Source organism: Pseudorasbora parva, chromosome 18 (assembly GCF_024679245.1).
Source record: "Pseudorasbora parva isolate DD20220531a chromosome 18, ASM2467924v1, whole genome shotgun sequence".
Lineage (NCBI taxonomy): Eukaryota > Metazoa > Chordata > Actinopteri > Cypriniformes > Gobionidae > Pseudorasbora > Pseudorasbora parva.
In genome coordinates, this window is record NC_090189.1 from 112,422 (window position 1) to 135,000 (window position 22,579).

General features: G+C 48.5%; 1 protein-coding gene across 3 annotated transcripts in view; it reads left to right on the forward strand.

Annotated features, from left to right (window-relative positions):
- The window catches only part of klhl8 (kelch-like family member 8), a 37,885-nt gene extending 15,683 nt beyond the window's left edge, over positions 1 to 22,202 (forward strand). For 2 of the 3 annotated variants that reach the window (XM_067422703.1, XM_067422700.1), the window contains 3 exons: positions 7,838 to 7,997; positions 18,979 to 19,180; positions 21,250 to 22,202. In XM_067422703.1, the coding sequence (XP_067278804.1) occupies positions 7,838 to 7,997; positions 18,979 to 19,180; positions 21,250 to 21,373 (486 nt within the window). In that variant the 3' untranslated portion in view covers positions 21,374 to 22,202. Of the gene's footprint in view, positions 1 to 7,837; positions 7,998 to 18,788; positions 18,857 to 18,978; positions 19,181 to 21,249 lie in introns of those variants that run through there. The other variant, XM_067422701.1, reaches the window with a different exon arrangement.
- Positions 22,203 to 22,579: the final 377 nt, after the last annotated feature.

A 22,579-nucleotide genomic window follows, 5' to 3' on the forward strand; every position in this document is an offset into this window, starting at 1 on the left:
ACATACACATATACCCAGAGGCGGATTTGGTTCTGTGGCCCTCGGGGTAAGGCACACTCACACACACACACACACACACACATACATATATACACCCAGAGGCGGCGGCGGTTCTGTGGCCCTCGGGGTACGGCACACACACACACACACACACATACACACACACACATACACACCCAGAGGCGGAGTCGGTTCTGTGGCCCTCGGGGTACGGCACACACACACACACACCCAGAGGCGGAGTCGGTTCTGTGGCCCTCGGGGTACGGCACACACACACACACACCCAGAGGCGGAGTCGGTTCTGTGGCCCTCGGGGTACGGCACACACACACACACACCCAGAGGCGGAGTCGGTTCTGTGGCCCTTGGGGTATGGCACACTAGGGATGGCTCGATATCACAATTTTGGCTTCGGTACGGTACCACAATCTAATACCGAAGTACCGATATTAAATCGATACCACACGGTCTGATATTAGCGCGGGTATATTGCGCAAGAATGAGTACAATTATGCAAGTTTGGAGTTTAAAAAGTGGGAAATTACCACACATGTTTATTAGTAAATTAATCAGCAAAGCTTATCACATCAAATCAGTCATTTGAAAACTTTCTTGTGAGAAATAATTGCAGCAAAATTCTCTCAAAATTAGCGAATTGCTCCTGGTTTCAAAAGACATCGCACTACACTAAAGCAATCTGCATAATCCGATTCAACATTTCATGCTCGTCTCGGGACGGAGAACGCAAATCATTTGAACATGCAAGCGATTTTATAGCATTTCGTAATAACAGTTACAGGAGATATGAGCTCATAACAACGACACACACACACACACACACACACACACACACACGCCTGTAACTTAGAGCTCGCACATTACGAATTAAATTTCCTTAAACAGTCAAATACACAGAATGATGTACAAATGTCCGTCTTTAGTGAGTAATTCACATAAACACAGGCGGTTGTGTCTAACGCGAATGTAAATAGTGCAATAGTACGCCTGCGAATATTATGAGATCTAAATGTCATTGGGTGAAACGAAAGCTGGAGATTTTGTGATATTTGATCTTATGTTAGGCTGTGTGTGTGTGTGTGTGTGTGTGTGTGTGTGTGTGTGTGTGTGTGTGTGTGTGTGTGTGTGTGTGTGTGTGTGTGTGTGTGTTGATCAGTGTTAAAGGAGAATAAATGTCTAAATGAGATGGCTTGAATGATCACTGACCTGTCGATCTCTTCAGAAGTCTTAAAGTCAGGATAGTGACAGATGCTTGGATAGGTTTGATGGCTCTTCATCAGTTTTATAAGCACAGTAATCACAGATGTCACTCCTCTCTTTATTAATCCGTTTTGGGCATCTTGAGTGAGATTCAACTGCTTTATCCATTTTGTTTGTCTGTGTTGTCGTCACATTTGCCGGTTGTTTCGGGTCAGTTTGTGTAGCGCTGCCATCTAGCGGTGAACTTCGGAAAAGCAGCATATACCGAAATGTGCAAAATCATGATATCGTACTTTTTTAAATAAAATATATACCGGTATTTTTCCAGTAGCGGTATACCGCGCATCCCTACGGCACACACACACGGAGCGATACGACATCAGCTCAGACAGATGGAGCGTAGCAGCCCCGATGAACACACCCAGAGGCACACACACACACACACACACACACACACACACACACCCAGCACACATACACCCAAAGGCGGAGTCGGTTCTGTGGCCCTCAGGGTACGGCACACACACACACACACACACACACACACACACACACACACACACACACACACAGAGGCGGAGTCGGTTCTGTGGCCCTCGGGGTACGGCACACACACCCAGCACACATACACCCAAAGGCGGAGTTGGTTCTGTGGCCCTCAGGGTACGGCACACACACACACACACACACACACACACAGAGGCGGAGTCGGTTCTGTGGCCCTCAGGGTACGGCACACACACACACACACACACACACACACACACACACACACACACACACACACACACACACACACACACAGAGGCGGAGTCGGTTCTGTGGCCCTCAGGGTACGGCACACACACACACACACACACACACACAGAGGCGGAGTCGGTTCTGTGGCCCTCAGGGTACGGCACACACACACACACACACACACACACACACACACACACACACACACACACACACAGAGGTGGAGTCGGTTCTGTGGCCCTCGGGGTACAGCACACACCATGGCTGCTGATGGGAGCGGGGAAGTGAACCGCTATTAATGACGTATGATTGGATAAAAATGTGTGTGTTGTGTGTGTTTCCCTCATTTACCTGACGAGCGTCACTGCTAGTAGAGCGCTGTAGATCTCATCTCTGCTCGTCTTCAGCGTTAGAGCATGGTAACAAAGCTTTGGTAACAAAACCAACGGAGCATTTGAACATGGGTTCGGAACCAAATAATATAATAATATGACTGGCCAGAGTTTAGAGACCGCAATAGACGTGATGGAGTATAATGTGTTAAGAGCTCGCTTAAAGCCTAGTTCACACTGCCCGATTTTTGCCCCGATTTTGAGTCGCCGACAGGTTTTGCGAAATCGCCGACAAATGCCCGAGATCACATGCAAATCGGTGCTCGTGCACGCGAGTTTATCATTTTAAATAACAATTCCAAGTCTCGCGCGAGAACTCCGGTCTGACGCACGTGTGATCTCGCGTTGTTTACTCTGCACATCGCACGTGTAGTTGGGAAACGTAGTTTGCGCACCGGAGAGAGAGAAAGTTGTCGGCGATTCTTCCTCTTGTTCAGTCATGCAGTGTGAACTCCTCTGTCGTCAAACCATCGTGCAGTGTGAACACAGCAGTGACTGAATGATACCCCAGATAGTCCTGCAGTGTGAATAGAGCAGTGACCCGACGAGTTTGAAAATCGTGCAGTCTGAACTAGGCTTAAGTACTGGAGCTAAACCATTTAGTGCTTTGAGTAATAAGCAGGATTTTAAAATGTATGCAATGTTTAATAGGGAGCCAGCGCAGTGTTGACAGAACTGGACTAATATGATCATACTTCCTGGTTCTAGTAAGAACTCTAGCTGCTGCATTTTGGGTTAGGGTTATTCCGATAGCACCTGAAGGCAGCATAAGAACTCGAGCTGCTGCGGTTTGGACCAGCTGGAGTTTGTTTATTAAGCGAGCAGGGCAACCACCCAGTAGAGCATTACAATAATCAATCAATCTATCTATCTATCTATCTATCTATCTATCTATCTATCTATCTATCTATCTATCTGTCTATCTGTCTATCTATCTATCTATCTATCTATCTATCTATCTATCTATCTATCTATCTATCTATCTATCTATCTATCTATCTATCTATCTATCTAGGACCGGCTGGAGTTTGTTTATTAAGCGAGCAGGGCAACCACCCAGTAGAGCATTACAATAATCAATCAATCAATCTATCTATCTATCTATCTATCTATCTATCTATCTATCTATCTATCTATCTGTCTATCTGTCTATCTATCTATCTATCTATCTATCTATCTATCTATCTATCTATCTATCTATCTATCTATCTATCTATCTAGGACCAGCTGGAGTTTGTTTATTAAGCGAGCAGGGCAACCACCCAGTAGAGCATTACAATAATCAATCAATCAATCTATCTATCTATCTATCTATCTATCTATCTATCTATCTATCTATCTATCTATCTATCTATCTATCTATCTATCTATCTATCTATCTGTCTATCTGTCTATCTGTCTATCTATCTATCTATCTATCTATCTATCTATCTATCTATCTGTCTATCTGTCTATCTCTCTATCTATCTATCTATCTATCTATCATGGACCAGCTGGAGTTTGTTTATTAAGCGAGCAGGGCAACCACCCAGTAGAGCATTACAGTAATCTAGCCTTGAGCTCATGAACGCATCGACTAACTGTTCAGCATTTGGCATTGAGAGCATGTGCCGTAATTTAGATATATTTTTAAGATGGTAGAATGCGGTTTTACAGATGCTAGAAACGTGGCTTTCAAATGAGAGATTGGTATCAAAGAGCGTCTTTGACTGACGACGTGTGTGTGTGTGTGTGTGTGTGTGTGTGTGTGAGAGACGAGGGCTTGTCAGAGCAGTCATCAAGTGTTAGACAGTATTCTCGGTTACTACTTGTGGAGCTTTTCTGTCCAATAATTAAAAATTCTGTTTTATCTGAATTTAGTTGCAGGAAATTACTATTCATCCAGTGTTTTATATCAGGCGTGAGGAAATATAGAGCTGAGTATCGTCAGCATAAGAATGAAAACTAACGCCATATTTCCTAATGATATCTCCCAGTGGAGCAGATACAGGGTGAAGAGCAGCGGTCCTAACACTGACGCCTGTTTCACACATACTCTGTCTGCGGTGCGTTGCATGTGCGGTGCGTTGTGTTGCGTGTGCGTTGCGTGTGGTGCAGGATCCACACGCCCTGTTGTGCTTTCACATATGCCGCGTTTGCAGTCCACAACTGATCCGATGTTGCATACCACAAACACAGCATTATCATTATTTTTTTATTTAAAGGTGCCCTAGAATGATTTGAAAAAATATGTTAAATTGTTCTCTGATATCTACATAGAGGGTGTGTGGCTTATTTAAGGACAAAAATTGTCCAGATACAGTTTCATAGGTCCATTTACAACACTATAACTTGTCCCTAGGATGTAATGCTCTGTTTTTGCCATATTTGGAAGAGTCATGAATATTAATGTTGAGCTCTGCTCTGATTGGCTGTTTCAGCAGCTCACAGCAGTTTAGTTGTTCAGCTCATGAGTCCTCCTGACCGCTCTGACAGAACACAGACCGACTGAAGGACACTTTAAGCAGAACATCTCAAATGGATATTGATCAAATGCAGCTTACTTGTTTATTGGCGTTTTCAGATCATCCACGCACGAGAAAGAGCTCACGTTCATGTGGTTGCCAGATTTCAGTAATTAAATCCCCCAAACAGCTTGTCTGTGAAAAAAAACCCTGTATGATATCCAGCGTTATACCTTGACATGTCCAATCTGGCAACCATATGCACACAATCTCTCTCGCTCTCTCGCTTTGTCATTAGACACACTATTTAGTTTGGTATGGTCCTTGGTGTTTCCTATTGTTACTGTAAGCATCTCGCGTTATCTAGACAATGCTGTCTCTCTAAGAAACTCTCAGTTTAATCAGAAATTGTTTAAACAGTCAATAAGTGGATAAATCTCTGCTCACTGCAGGAATACAGTCGCCCCTTTCTTCAGTTTAAGACGCTGAGCGAAGCTTGAAATGGGCCGAACAAACGAACGGTTTTGAATTAAATAGTTGTGGTATCGGATTATAAACCTCACCCATGACTGTTGACGTATGAACAGTCCTCCCGTCCCCTGCACAGCCTGAACATGACGTGTGTTCATTCGGCTTCGTCAGTTCCGTCAGACAGTGCTCATGTTTGGACAGATGCAAATTTTGGGGCGTGTATATTAATGATCCCCAACGCTTGCGTCACGGTTGGGTTTAGCACACGGACGAGTGCTATCTATTATGGCACTTTTTTTAAAACCTAAATGCCAGGTAAGGTGTCGTTTCCTTGCTTAACTTGAGAAAAAAAGCCATGTGTTGACTTTGAAACAAAAGTATATTTTAAATTATATGCATCTGTGGTGAAATTACTAGATTTTTGTAATTTCATCAGTACATGTTTATTTTAATGAGAACACTGTTCTGTCACTTTAATGCAGCAGCAAAAAATAGACTCGTACGAAAGTTATCGCCGCACTGCTGTACACACACCGCTCCTGAACGCACTGATGGACAGCATCCGCCTGCAGTGTGAAAGCTGTAATCCGTTAACATGGGTACGGGAAAAAATACGCACTGCAGACGAAGTGTGTGAAACGGGTGTGAGCCTTGCGGAACTCCAGACTGAACTTGTGATCGGTGTGACATCTCTTCATTTACTGCTACAAACTGATAACGGTCAGATAAGTGCGATTTAAACCATGCCAAAGCAGTTCCACTAACGCCAACATAACTCGAGTCTATTCAGAAGAATATTGTGATCGATAGTATCGAATGCAGCGCTAAGATCGAGTAACACTAATAGAGAGACTCAACCACGATCAGATGATAAGAGTAAATCATTTGTAACTCTAATGAGAGCTGTCTCAGTGCTATGATACGGTCTAAAACACACACACACACACACACACACACACACACACACACACACACACACACACACACACACACACCGTAACTCTAATGAGAGCAGTCTCAGTACTATGATACGGTCTAAAACACACACACACACACACACACGTAACTCTAATGAGAGCTGTCTCAGTGCTATGATACGGTCTAAAACACACACACACACACACACACCGTAACTCTAATTAGAGCAGTCTCAGTGCTATGATACGGTCTAAATCCTGACTGGAAATCCTCACATATACCATTTCTTTCTAAAAAAGAACATAATTGTGAAGACACGGCCTTTTCTAGTATTTTTGATAGAAACGGTAGATTCGAGATTGGCCTGTAATTGACTAATTCTTTAGGATCAAGTTGCGTTTTTTTTAATAAGTGGTTTAATTATAGCCAACTTAAAAGTTTTCGGTATGTCCTAAAGGCAAGGATGAATTAATAACATTGAAGTTGAAGCTTTATTTTTTGATAATTTAGCTACTGTATCGAATAAATACTTAGGGTTGTGTTTGTTTTCTTCTAAAGCAGATCTAGCAGTTTTTATGGCCTTTCTGTATGCCATCATGCTCTCTTTCCACAAATTGCGAAAAACCTCCAGTTTTGTTTTCTTCCAGCTGCGCTCCATTTTTCTGGCTGCTGTTTTAAGGGCCCGAGTGTGCTCGTTGTACCACGGCGTTGGATTATTTGCTTTAATCTTCTTTAAGTGCCGGGGAGCAACTATGTCTAAAGTGCTAGTAAAGAGAGAGTCAATAGTTTCTGTTGCAGCATCAAGTTCATCTTGGCTATCTGTAATGCTGAGGAGATGGAACTGATGAGGAAGATTATGGACAAAGCAATCTTTAGTCGCAGCGGTTATCGTCCTGCCATATTTGAAGCGAGGGGATGGCTTTGCAGCCTTAGGTAAATTAAGTATACATGATATTAGGTAATGATCTGAGATGTCATCGCTCTGCTGCAGAATTTTAACAGTATCAACATTTATTCCATGTGACATTATTAGATCTAAAGTATGATTAAGGCGATGAGTGGGTCCCGATACGTGTTGTCTAACTCCAATAGAGTTTAGAATGTCTCTAAATGCCGATCCCAATGCGTCTTTTTCATTGTCTACGTGGATATTAAAATCCCCAACAATTAGTCCTTTATCTACAGCTAATACTAACTCCGATACAAAACCAGCAAATTCTTTGATAAAGTCTGTATTGTGCCCTGGTGGCCTGTAGACAGTAGCCAACACAAATGTCAGACGGGATTTATCATTTACACTACACAGCGTTACATAAAGCACCAAAACTTCAAAGGAATTATATTTGAAACTAGACTTCTGAGTAATACTGAAAATATTATTATAAATTACAGCAACACCTCCCCCTTTACCTTTCAGACGTGGCTCATGTTTATAACAATAATCTCGGGGGGTGCACTCATTTAAAGTAATGTAATCGTCAGGTTTTAGCCAGGTTTCTGTCAAACACAGCACATCTAAGTTATGATCTATAATCATATCATTGACAACAAGCGTTTTTAGAGAAAGGGATCGAATATTCAGCAACCCGAGCTTTATCAATTGTTCCCTAACCCTGTGTGTGTGTGTGTGTGTGTGTGTGTGTTGTTTAGGGTTGTGTGTATGCGGTCGGGGGGAATGATGGGGTGGCGTCTCTCTCCAGTGTGGAGCGCTTCGATCCGCATCTCAACAAGTGGACAGATGTGCGAGAGATGGGGCAGCGGCGCGCAGGAAACGGCGTCAGCGAACTCAACGGATGCCTCTACGTCATCGGTAAAGATCTGAAGCTAAGCCGTGTGTGTGTCTGTGTGTGTGTGTGTGTACCGATGATGTGTGTATTAGGGCTGTCATTTAAAAAAAAAAAACTAATTTGAACGGATACCAAATACAGTCTTGTTCAAAATAATAGCAGTACAATGTGACTAACCAGAATAATCAAAGTTTTTCGTATATTTTTTATTGCTGCGTGGCAAACAAGTTACCAGTAGGTTCAGTAGATTCTCAGAAAACAAACAAGACCCAGAATTCATGATATGCACGCTCTTAAGGCTGTGCAATTGGGCAATTAGTTGAAAGGGGTGTGTTCAAAAAAATAGCAGTGTGGCATTCAATCACTGAGGTCATCAATTTTGTGAAGAAACAGGTGTGAATCAGGTGGCCCCTATTTAAGGATGAAGCCAACACTTGTTGAACATGCATTTGAAAGCTGAGGAAAATGGGTCGTTCAAGACATTGTTCAGAAGAACAGCGTACTTTGATTAAAAAGTTGATTAGAGAGGGGAAAACCTATAAAGAGGTGCAAAAAATGATAGGCTGTTCAGCTAAAATGATCTCCAATGCCTTAAAATGGAGAGCAAAACCAGAGAGACGTGGAAGAAAACGGAAGACAACCATCAAAATGGATAGAAGAATAACCAGAATGGCAAAGGCTCAGCCAATGATCACCTCCAGGATGATCAAAGACAGTCTGGAGTTACCTGTAAGTACTGTGACAGTTAGAAGACGTCTGTGTGAAGCTAATCTATTTTCAAGAATCCCCCGCAAAGTCCCTCTGTTAAAAAAAAGGCATGTGCAGAAGAGGTTACAATTTGCCAAAGAACACATCAACTGGCCTAAAGAGAAATGGAGGAACATTTTGTGGACTGATGAGAGTAAAATTGTTCTTTTTGGGTCCAAGGGCCACAGGCAGTTTGTGAGACGACCCCCAAACTCTGAATTCAAGCCACAGTACACAGTGAAGACAGTGAAGCATGGAGGTGCAAGCATCATGATATGGGCATGTTTCTCCTACTATGGTGTTGGGCCTATTTATCGCATACCAGGGATCATGGATCAGTTTGCATATGTTAAAATACTTGAAGAGGTCATGTTGCCCTATGCTGAAGAGGACATGCCCTTAAAACGGTTGTTTCAACAAGACAATGACCCAAAACACACTAGTAAACGGGCAAAGTCTTGGTTCCAAACCAACAAAATTAATGTTATGGAGTGGCCAGCCCAATCTCCAGACCTTAATCCAATTGAGAACTTGTGGGGTGATTTCAAAAATGCTGTTTCTGAAGCAAAACCAAGAAATGTGAATGAATTGTGGAATGTTGTTAAAGAATCATGGAGTGGAATAACAGCTGAGAGGTGCCACAAGTTGGTTGACTCCATGCCACACAGATGTCAAGCAGTTTTAAAAAACTGTGGTCATACAACTAAATATTAGTTTAGTGATTCACAGGATTGCTAAATCCCAGAAGAAAAAAAAATAGTTTTGAGTTTGTACAGTCAAAGGTAGACACTGCTATTTTTTTGAACACACCCCTTTCAACTAATTGCCCAATTGCACAGCCTTAAGAGCGTGCATATCATGAATGCTGGGTCTTGTTTGTTTTCTGAGAATCTACTGAACCTACTGGTAACTTGTTTGCCACGTAGCAATAAAAAATATACTAAAAACCTTGATTATTCTGGTTAGTCACATTGTACTGCTATTATTTTGAACAAGACTGTATCAAGCATTGTATTCGAATTTCTACGACCCCCCCATCCCAAAACACCTCCGACACCGCCGTAACGGAGATTCAAACAGGACTCGGGCCACAGTCTGACAGTCATAAACAGGACTCGGGCCACAGCCTGACAGTCATAAACAGGACTCGGGCCACAGCCTGACAGTCATAAACAGGACTCGGGCCGCAGTCTGACAGTCATAAACAGGACTCGGGCCGCAGCCTGACAGTCATAAACAGGACTCGGGCCACAGCCTGACAGTCATAAACAGGACTCGGGCCACAGCCTGACAGTCATAAACAGGACTCGGGCCACAGCCTGACAGTCATAAACAGGACTCGGGCCACAGCCTGACAGTCATAAACAGGACTCGGGCCACAGCCTGACAGTCATAAACAGGACTCGGGCCACAGCCTGACAGTCATAAACAGGACTCGGGCCACAGCCTGACAGTCATAAACAGGACTCGGGCCGCAGTCTGACAGTCATAAACAGGACTCGGGCCACAGTCTGACAGTCATAAACAGGACTCGGGCCACAGTCTGACAGTCATAAACAGGACTCGGGCCGCAGCCTGACAGTCATAAACAGGACTCGGGCCACAGCCTGACGGTCATAAACAGGACTCGGGCCGCAGTCTGACAGTCATAAACAGGACTCGGGCCACAGTCTGACAGTCATAAACAGGACTCGGGCCACAGCCTGACAGTCATAAACAGGACTCGGGCCACAGCCTGACAGTCATAAACAGGACTCGGGCCACAGCCTGACGGTCATAAACAGGACTCGGGCCACAGTCTGACGGTCATAAACAGGACTCGGGCCGCAGTCTGACGGTCATAAACAGGACTCGGGCCGCAGTCTGACGGTCATAAACAGGACTCGGGCCACAGCCTGACGGTCATAAACAGGACTCGGGCCGCAGCCTGACAGTCATAAACAGGACTCGGGCCGCAGCCTGACAGTCATAAACAGGACTCGGGCCGCAGCCTGACAGTCATAAACAGGACTCGGGCCGCAGCCTGACTGTCATAAACAGGACTCGGGCCGCAGTCTGACGGTCATAAACAGGACTCGGGCCACAGCCTGACGGTCATAAACAGGACTCGGGCCACAGCCTGACGGTCATAAACAGGACTCGGGCCACAGCCTGACAGTCATAAACAGGACTCGGGCCGCAGCCTGACAGTCATAAACAGGACTCGGGCCGCAGCCTGACAGTCATAAACAGGACTCGGGCCGCAGCCTGACAGTCATAAACAGGACTCGGGCCGCAGCCTGACGGTCATAAACAGGACTCGGGCCGCAGCCTGACGGTCATAAACAGGACTCGGGCCGCAGCCTGACGGTCATAAACAGGACTCGGGCCGCAGCCTGACGGTCATAAACAGGACTCGGGCCGCAGCCTGACGGTCATAAACAGGACTCGGGCCGCAGTCTGACGGTCATAAACAGGACTCGGGCCGCAGCCTGACAGTCATAAACAGGACTCGGGCCGCAGCCTGACAGTCATAAACAGGACTCGGGCCGCAGCCTGACAGTCATAAACAGGACTCGGGCCGCAGCCTGACGGTCATAAACAGGACTCGGGCCGCAGTCTGACGGTCATAAACAGGACTCGGGCCGCAGCCTGACGGTCATAAACAGGACTCGGGCCGCAGCCTGACGGTCATAAACAGGACTCGGGCCGCAGCCTGACGGTCATAAACAGGACTCGGGCCACAGTCTGACAGTCATAAACAGGACTCGGGCCGCAGTCTGACAGTCATAAACAGGACTCGGTTCACAGCCTGACAGTCATAAACAGGACTCGGTTCACAGCCTGACAGTCATAAACAGGACTCGGGCCGCAGTCTGACAGTCATAAACAGGACTCGGGCCACAGCCTGACAGTCATAAACAGGACTCGGGCCACAGTCTGACAGTCATAAACAGGACTCGGGCCGCAGCCTGACAGTCATAAACAGGACTCGGGCCACAGCCTGACAGTCATAAACAGGACTCGGGCCACAGCCTGACGGTCATAAACAGGACTCGGGCCGCAGCCTGACGGTCATAAACAGGACTCGGGCCGCAGCCTGACGGTCATAAACAGGACTCGGGCCGCAGCCTGACGGTCATAAACAGGACTCGGGCCGCAGTCTGACGGTCATAAACAGGACTCGGGCCACAGCCTGACAGTCATAAACAGGACTCGGGCCACAGTCTGACAGTCATAAACAGGACTCGGGCCGCAGTCTGACAGTCATAAACAGGACTCGGGCCACAGCCTGACAGTCATAAACAGGACTCGGGCCGCAGCCTGACAGTCATAAACAGGACTCGGGCCGCAGCCTGACAGTCATAAACAGGACTCGGGCCACAGTCTGACAGTCATAAACAGGACTCGGGCCGCAGTCTGACAGTCATAAACAGGACTCGGGCCACAGCCTGACAGTCATAAACAGGACTCGGGCCACAGTCTGACAGTCATAAACAGGACTCGGGCCGCAGTCTGACAGTCATAAACAGGACTCGGGCCACAGCCTGACAGTCATAAACAGGACTCGGGCCACAGCCTGACAGTCATAAACAGGACTCGGGCCACAGCCTGACAGTCATAAACAGGACTCGGGCCGCAGCCTGACGGTCATAAACAGGACTCGGGCCGCAGTCTGACGGTCATAAACAGGACTCGGGCCGCAGCCTGACGGTCATAAACAGGACTCGGGCCACAGTCTGACAGTCATAAACAGGACTCGGGCCACAGCCTGACGGTCATAAACAGGACTCGGGCCACAGCCTGACGGTCATAAACAGGACTCGGGCCGCAGTCTGACAGTCATAAACAGGACTCGGGCCACAGTCTGACAGTCATAAACAGGACTCGGGCCACAGCCTGACAGTCATAAACAGGACTCGGGCCGCAGTCTGACAGTCATAAACAGGACTCGGGCCACAGTCTGACAGTCATAAACAGGACTCGGGCCGCAGCCTGACAGTCATAAACAGGACTCGGGCCACAGCCTGACAGTCATAAACAGGACTCGGGCCACAGTCTGACAGTCATAAACAGGACTCGGGCCACAGTCTGACAGTCATAAACAGGACTCGGGCCACAGCCTGACGGTCATAAACAGGACTCGGGCCGCAGCCTGACGGTCATAAACAGGACTCGGGCCGCAGTCTGACGGTCATAAACAGGACTCGGGCCGCAGCCTGACGGTCATAAACAGGACTCGGGCCGCAGCCTGACGGTCATAAACAGGACTCGGGCCGCAGCCTGACGGTCATAAACAGGACTCGGGCCGCAGCCTGACGGTCATAAACAGGACTCGGGCCGCAGCCTGACGGTCATAAACAGGACTCGGGCCGCAGCCTGACGGTCATAAACAGGACTCGGGCCACAGCCTGACGGTCATAAACAGGACTCGGGCCACAGCCTGACGGTCATAAACAGGACTCGGGCCGCAGTCTGACGGTCATAAACAGGACTCGGGCCGCAGTCTGACGGTCATAAACAGGACTCGGGCCGCAGCCTGACGGTCATAAACAGGACTCGGGCCGCAGCCTGACGGTCATAAACAGGACTCGGGCCGCAGTCTGACAGTCATAAACAGGACTCGGGCCGCAGTCTGACAGTCATAAACAGGACTCGGGCCACAGCCTGACGGTCATAAACAGGACTCGGGCCGCAGCCTGACGGTCATAAACAGGACTCGGGCCGCAGTCTGACGGTCATAAACAGGACTCGGGCCGCAGTCTGACGGTCATAAACAGTACTCGGGCCACAGTCTGACAGTCATAAACAGGACTCGGGCCACAGTCTGACAGTCATAAACAGGACTCGGGCCGCAGCCTGACAGTCATAAACAGGACTCGGGCCGCAGCCTGACAGTCATAAACAGGACTCGGGCCGCAGCCTGACAGTCATAAACAGGACTCGGGCCGCAGCCTGACTGTCATAAACAGGACTCGGGCCACAGTCTGACAGTCATAAACCGGACTCGGGCCACAGCCTGACAGTCATAAACCGGACTCGGGCCACAGCCTGACAGTCATAAACAGGACTCGGGCCACAGTCTGACAGTCATAAACAGGACTCGGGCCACAGTCTGACAGTCATAAACAGGACTCGGGCCACAGCCTGACAGTCATAAACAGGACTCGGGCCACAGTCTGACAGTCAATAACAGGACTCGGGCCACAGTCTGACAGTCATAAACAGGACTCGGGCCACAGTCTGACAGTCATAAACAGGACTCGGGCCGCAGTCTGACAGTCATAAACAGGACTCGGGCCACAGTCTGACAGTCAATAACAGGACTCGGGCCGCAGCCTGACAGTCATAAACAGGACTCGGGCCGCAGCCTGACAGTCATAAACCGGACTCGGGCCACAGTCTGACAGTCATAAACAGGACTCGGGCCGCAGCCTGACAGTCATAAACCGGACTCGGGCCGCAGCCTGACAGTCATAAACCGGACTCGGGCCGCAGCCTGACAGTCATAAACAGGACTCGGGCCGCAGCCTGACAGTCATAAACAGGACTCGGGCCGCAGCCTGACAGTCATAAACAGGACTCGGGCCGCAGTCTGACAGTCATAAACAGGACTCGGGCCGCAGCCTGACAGTCATAAACAGGACTCGGGCCGCAGTCTGACAGTCATAAACAGGACTCGGGCCACAGCCTGACAGTCATAAACAGGACTCGGGCCACAGTCTGACAGTCATAAACAGGACTCGGGCCACAGTCTGACAGTCAATAACAGGACTCGGGCCACAGCCTGACAGTCATAAACAGGACTCGGGCCACAGCCTGACAGTCATAAACAGGACTCGGGCCACAGCCTGACAGTCATAAACAGGACTCGGGCCACAGCCTGACAGTCATAAACAGGACTCGGGCCGCAGTCTGACAGTCATAAACAGGACTCGGGCCACAGTCTGACAGTCATAAACAGGACTCGGGCCGCAGCCTGACAGTCATAAACCGGACTCGGGCCGCAGCCTGACAGTCATAAACAGGACTCGGGCCGCAGTCTGACAGTCATAAACAGGACTCGGGCCACAGCCTGACAGTCATAAACAGGACTCGGGCCGCAGCCTGACAGTCATAAACAGGACTCGGGCCACAGCCTGACAGTCATAAACAGGACTCGGGCCGCAGTCTGACAGTCATAAACAGGACTCGGGCCACAGCCTGACAGTCATAAACAGGACTCGGGCCGCAGCCTGACAGTCATAAACAGGACTCGGGCCGCAGCCTGACAGTCATAAACAGGACTCGGGCCACAGTCTGACAGTCATAAACAGGACTCGGGCCACAGTCTGACAGTCATAAACAGGACTCGGGCCGCAGCCTGACAGTCATAAACAGGACTCGGGCCACAGCCTGACAGTCATAAACAGGACTCGGGCCGCAGCCTGACGGTCATAAACAGGACTCGGGCCACAGCCTGACGGTCATAAACAGGACTCGGGCCACAGCCTGACGGTCATAAACAGGACTCGGGCCACAGCCTGACGGTCATAAACAGGACTCGGGCCGCAGCCTGACAGTCATAAACAGGACTCGGGCCACAGCCTGACAGTCATAAACAGGACTCGGGCCACAGCCTGACAGTCATAAACAGGACTCGGGCCACAGCCTGACAGTCATAAACAGGACTCGGGCCGCAGCCTGACAGTCATAAACAGGACTCGGGCCGCAGCCTGACAGTCATAAACCGGACTCGGGCCGCAGTCTGACAGTCATAAACAGGACTCGGGCCGCAGCCTGACAGTCATAAACAGGACTCGGGCCACAGCCTGACAGTCATAAACAGGACTCGGGCCACAGTCTGACAGTCATAAACAGGACTCGGGCCACAGCCTGACAGTCATAAACAGGACTCGGGCCACAGTCTGACAGTCATAAACAGGACTCGGGCCACAGTCTGACAGTCAATAACAGGACTCGGGCCACAGCCTGACAGTCATAAACAGGACTCGGGCCACAGCCTGACAGTCATAAACAGGACTCGGGCCACAGCCTGACAGTCATAAACAGGACTCGGGCCACAGCCTGACAGTCATAAACAGGACTCGGGCCACAGTCTGACAGTCATAAACAGGACTCGGGCCACAGTCTGACAGTCAATAACAGGACTCGGGCCACAGCCTGACAGTCATAAACAGGACTCGGGCCACAGCCTGACAGTCATAAACAGGACTCGGGCCACAGCCTGACAGTCATAAACAGGACTCGGGCCGCAGTCTGACAGTCATAAACAGGACTCGGGCCGCAGCCTGACAGTCATAAACCGGACTCGGGCCGCAGTCTGACAGTCATAAACAGGACTCGGGCCACAGCCTGACAGTCATAAACAGGACTCGGGCCACAGTCTGACAGTCATAAACAGGACTCGGGCCGCAGCCTGACGGTCATAAACAGGACTCGGGCCACAGCCTGACTGTCATAAACAGGACTCGGGCCGCAGTCTGACAGTCATAAACAGGACTCGGGCCGCAGCCTGACAGTCATAAACCGGACTCGGGCCACAGCCTGACAGTCATAAACAGGACTCGGGCCACAGCCTGACAGTCATAAACAGGACTCGGGCCACAGTCTGACAGTCATAAACAGGACTCGGGCCGCAGTCTGACAGTCATAAACAGGACTCGGGCCACAGTCTGACAGTCATAAACAGGACTCGGGCCGCAGCCTGACAGTCATAAACAGGACTCGGGCCACAGTCTGACAGTCATAAACAGGACTCGGGCCGCAGTCTGACAGTCATAAACAGGACTCGGGCCACAGCCTGACAGTCATAAACAGGACTCGGGCCACAGTCTGACAGTCATAAACAGGACTCGGGCCACAGCCTGACAGTCATAAACAGGACTCGGGCCACAGTCTGACAGTCATAAACAGGACTCGGGCCGCAGTCTGACAGTCATAAACAGGACTCGGGCCACAGTCTGACAGTCATAAACAGGACTCGGGCCGCAGCCTGACAGTCATAAACAGGACTCGGGCCACAGTCTGACGGTCATAAACAGGACTCGGGCCGCAGCCTGACAGTCATAAACAGGACTCGGGCCACAGCCTGACGGTCATAAACAGGACTCGGGCCGCAGTCTGACAGTCATAAACAGGACTCGGGCCACAGCCTGACAGTCATAAACAGGACTCGGGCCACAGTCTGACAGTCATAAACAGGACTCGGGCCACAGTCTGACAGTCATAAACAGGACTCGGGCCACAGCCTGACAGTCATAAACAGGACTCGGGCCACAGCCTGACAGTCATAAACAGGACTCGGGCCACAGTCTGACAGTCATAAACAGGACTCGGGCCACAGTCTGACAGTCATAAACAGGACTCGGGCCACAGCCTGACAGTCATAAACAGGACTCGGGCCGCAGTCTGACAGTCATAAACAGGACTCGGGCCACAGTCTGACAGTCATAAACAGGACTCGGGCCACAGTCTGACAGTCATAAACAGGACTCGGGCCGCAGTCTGACAGTCATAAACAGGACTCGGGCCACAGTCTGACAGTCATAAACAGGACTCGGGCCACAGTCTGACAGTCATAAACAGGACTCGGGCCGCAGTCTGACAGTCATAAACAGGACTCGGGCCACAGTCTGACGGTCATAAACAGGACTCGGGCCGCAGTCTGACAGTCATAAACAGGACTCGGGCCACAGCCTGACAGTCATAAACAGGACTCGGGCCACAGTCTGACAGTCATAAACAGGACTCGGGCCGCAGCCTGACGGTCATAAACAGGACTCGGGCCGCAGCCTGACAGTCATAAACAGGACTCGGGCCGCAGTCTGACAGTCATAAACAGGACTCGGGCCTCAGCCTGACAGTCATAAACAGGACTCGGGCCGCAGTCTGACAGTCATAAACAGGACTCGGGCCTCAGTCTGACAGTCATAAACAGGACTCGGGCCGCAGTCTGACAGTCATAAACAGGACTCGGGCCGCAGCCTGACAGTCATAAACAGGACTCGGGCCACAGCCTGACAGTCATAAACAGGACTCGGGCCACAGTCTGACAGTCAATAACAGGACTCGGGCCACAGTCTGACAGTCATAAACAGGACTCGGGCCACAGTCTGACAGTCATAAACAGGACTCGGGCCTCAGTCTGACAGTCATAAACAGGACTCGGGCCACAGTCTGACAGTCATAAACAGGACTCGGGCCGCAGTCTGTATGGAAACGTGATGTTTGAAACAGCAGGTTATCAGCTTAATCGATATGAAGTGCCACTATATGCAATATTCACAGATTTCAGTTTGTCTACTGAAATGTAAAAAAAATTGGGCTAATTTTAAAAAATTGCGCTACATGGCACTTTAAATACCGGATAGTTTATTTATAGTTCGATTACAGATATTTCACGTCATGTTCGAATGCATATTCAAATATCGAATAAAAAGTGACAGCCCTAGTGTATGTGTTGGGTGTGTGTGTGTGTAGGTGGGTTTGACGATAACTCTCCACTGAGCTCGGTCGGGTGTGTGTGTGTGTGTGTGTGTGTGTGTGTGTGTGTGTGTGTGTGTGTGTGTGTGTGTGTGTGTGTGTGTGTACCTGATGGTGTGTGTGTGTGTGTGTGTGTGTGTGTGTGTGTGTGTAGGTGGGTTTGACGATAACTCTCTGCTGAGCTCGGTTGGGCGTGTGTGTGTGTACCTGATGGTGTGTGTGTGTGTGTGTGTGTGTGTGTGTGTGTGTGTGTGTGTGTGTGTGTGTGTGTGTGTGTGTGTGTGTGTGTGTGTGTGTGTGTGTGTGTGTGTGTGTGTGTGTGTGTAGGTGGGTTTGACGATAACTCTCTGCTGAACTCGGTCGGGTGTGTGTGTACCGATGATGTGTGTGTACCTGATGGTGTGTTTAAGTGTATGTGTGTGTAGGTTAGGTGGGTGTGAAGATAACTCTCCGCTGAGCTCGGGTGTGTGTGTGTGTGTGTGTGTGTGTGTGTGTGTAGGTGGGTTTGACGATAACTCTCCGCTGAGCTCAGTTGGGCATGTGTGTGTACCTGATGATGTGTGTGTGTGTGTGTACCTGATGATGTGTGTGTGTGTGTGTAGGTGGGTTTGACGATAACTCTCCGCTGAGCTCGGTCGGGTGTGTGTGTACCTGATGATGTGTGTGTGTACCTGATGATGTGTGTGTGTGTGTGTGTAGGTGGGTTTGACGATAACTCTCTGCTGAACTCGGTCGGGTGTGTGTGTAGCTGATGATGTGTGTGTGTACCTGATGATGTGTGTGTGAGTGTAGGTGGGTTTGACGATAACTCTCCGCTGAGCTCGGTCGAGCGCTTCGACCCCAGGACGGACCAATGGGAGTACGTGTCGGAGCTGACGACGCCGAGGGGTGGAGTCGGGGTTGCCACGGTGATGGGGCGTGTCTTTGCAGTGGGGGGGCACAATGGGAACATCTACCTGAACACAGTGGAGGCCTTCGAGCCGCGGATGAACAGGTAAAGCTGGAGAACCCTGGTCCGTATAATCTGTGTGTGTTGGGCAGGCTTAGGGGAAGGGGCAGTTTGTGTCTGTGTGTGTGTGTGTGTGTGTGTGTGTGTGTGTGTGTGTTGGGCAGGCTTAGAGGAAAGGGGCAGTTTGTGTCTGTGTGTGTGTGTTGGGTAGGTTTAGGGTCTGTGTGTGTGTGTGTGTGTGTGTGTGTGTGTGTGTGTGTTGGGTAGGTTTAGGGGCAGTGTATGTCTGTGTGTGTGTGTCTGTGTGTGTGTGTGTGTGTGTTGGGTAGATTTAGGGGCAGTGTTTGTAATATCTGTGAGAATAATATCTTAATCCAATCATATTAGAAAATGTGAAACAATACGAAATAAACACCTCAGCCTTATCAAACACACACACACACCTACCGACGTGTGTGAGACTGTGTGTACGTTCTGCACGCTTGACGCGCTCTGCTTTATAAGTGTTTTTTTCCGCTCACGGTCCTTCAGAAATGGTGGACATGTTGAGGGAAAAAAAAGAAATATATCTCTCTCATTTTCTCAAAATACCGAATTTAAATAAACGAATATTTGATTTTTATGAGCCCAAATATTCGAATACAATATTTTGGGAAAATGTTAAATCTCTTTCTAGAATACTGTCTAACACTTGATGACTGCTCTGTCAAGCCCTCATCACACACACACACACACACACACACACGTCGTCAGTCAAAGACGCTCTTTGATACCAATCTCTCATTTGAAAGCCACGTTTCTAGCATCTGTAAAACCGCATTCTACCATCTTAAAAATATATCTAAATTACGGCACATGCTCTCAATGCCAAATGCTGAACAGTTAGTACATGCGTTCATGAGCTCAAGGATAGATTATTGTAATGCTCTACTGGGTGGTTGCCCTGCTCGCTTAATAAACAAACTCCAGCTGGTCCAAACCGCAGCAGCTCGAGTTCTTCTAGAACCAGGAAGTATGATCATATTAGTCCAGTTCTGTCAACACTGCGCTGGCTCCCTATTAAACATCGCATACATTTTAAAATCCTGCTTATTACTCAAAGCACTAAATAGTTTAGCTCCCCGGTACTTAAGCGAGCTCTTAACACATTATACTCCATCACGTCTACTGCGGTCTCTGTTTATCCCGAGGTTTACTGCAGTCGGCCGGATCCGGATCAGATAATGGACCTGAATATGACCAGCTAGGCTCTTCATGTGACGCCTCCTTCCCTTCGTTTTATACAGATAGAAACACACACCTAACACACTTTGCCTATAGTACCTATACCTGAACACCTAATGCTCGCCGTTTCCACAGATTCGCCTTTTAGGGGATGATGATGGGATAGTTTCAGAACTACTTCACTCCATCCTGAATAAACCCGTCTCTTGCGTGATACCCATAAATGTTGAATATTCTGCTCTAATATGACCTCTGAGCTGTGCGGTGTCCAGAATAATAATCCTCCTCTGTGTGTTAATAGGCCAGAGGAGAACTGAGTCTGGTTTCTCTAAGGTTTATTTTTCTCCATCATGCCCTGATGGAGTTTCGGTTCCTTTGGTCGCCTTTGGCTTGGCTTGCTCAGTTGGGGACACTAACATTATGATCAGAGTTATTCAACTAAATATACAAATAACATTAATTAATGAATTAGGTCTTATTTAATTCTATAAACTATATCACTGATCTGCCAACATTGTCTCTCTCTGATAAATTAAAATAAGCTGATAACATCACTGTTTACTCCAGAACGACTGTACAGCCAAATCTAATTCTGCTGCAGTATTGTCCTGTTTAACACTGAAGCTGCTCTGACACAATCGGCGCTGGAGAAGAGCGATAGAAATAAAGATGACAGATTGATTGGTAGGGGCAGTGTGTGTGTGTGTGTGTGTGTGTGTGTGTGTGTGTGTGTGTGTGTGTGTGTGTGTGTGTGTGTGTGTGATGGGTAGGTTTAGGGGCAATATAGGGGGATAGAATGTACAGTTTGTAAAATCCATTACGCCTATGGAAAGTCCCCACAATTCACAAAAACCTAACGTGTGTGTGTGTGTGTGTGTGTGTGTCCTCAGATGGGAGCTAGTCGGCTCGGTGTCTCACTGTCGGGCCGGAGCTGGAGTCGCGGTCTGCTCCACTCACATCGCTCAAATCCGGGACATCGGCCAGGGCTCCAGTAGTGTCGCAGACTGCATGTAATCGCACACAGTGTGTGTGTGTGTGTGTGTGTGTGTGTGTGTGTGAGAGAGAGATGTGTGTGTGTGTGAGAGAGAGAGAGAGATGTGTGTGTGTGTGTGCAAGAGAGATGTGTGTGTGTGCAAGAGATATGTGTGTGTGTGCGAGAGAGATGTGTGTGTGTGAGAGAGATATGCGTGTGTGTGTGTGTGAGAGGCGTGTGTGTGTGTGTGAGAGAGAGAGAGAGATGTGTGTGTGTGTGTGCAAGAGATATGTGTGTGTGTGCGAGAGAGATGTGTGAGATGTGTGAGAGAGATATGCGTGTGTGTGTGTGTGAGAGGCGTGTGTGTGTGTGTGAGAGAGATGTGTGAGAGAGAGATGTGTGTGTGTGAGAGAGATATGCGTGTGTGTGTGTGTGAGAGAGATGTGTGTGAGAGAGAGATGTGTGTGTGTGAGAGAGAGAGATATGCGTGTGTGAGATGTGTGTGTGTGTGAGATGTGTGTGTGCGAGGTGCGTGTGTGAGATCTGGGTCAGTGTTCCGGGATTGCGGCTGGAGCTTCACTGACTTTGCTTTGCTGTTGTGTATCAGCGCTCCTCGCCACACTATGGAGCTCAGTGGGAACGGACCCGGCAGTTCTTTATATTTACAGGACGCAGAACGCTTCTCTTGTCCAATGTGACCCTCCGCATATTTCAGATATTTATTTTGTCTAATGCATCTTTCTGTTGTTTACATTTTCTTTGAGTGGCAGAAGAAACATCTGATTATATTGAAGAACTGCTGTTTAAATCTTGATATTGTTGATGTTGCGTTCAGTGATATGTAATAAATTCAATATTCATAAAGCATCATCCGTGTGTGTGTGTGTGTGTGTGTGTATACAGTGCCGGCCTGTGAGGTTGTGGGGCCCTATAGCCTGGATGCAAGCCGAACTTAGCAATGTTTTTAGGTTAGGGTTAGGACTTGATCCCCGAACAGAAACTGACCAATGAGATCATCAGGGCGGGCTTTAGCCGATGACGGACAGATGATCGGCAGAGACTGACCAATGAGATCATCAGGGCGGGCTTTAGCCGATGACGGACAGATGATCGACAGTAACTGACCAATGAGATCTTCAGGGCGGGCTTTAGCCGATGATGGACAGATGATCAACAGAAACTGACCAATGAGATCATCAGGGCGGGCTTTAGCCGATGACGGACAGATGATCAACAGAAACTGACCA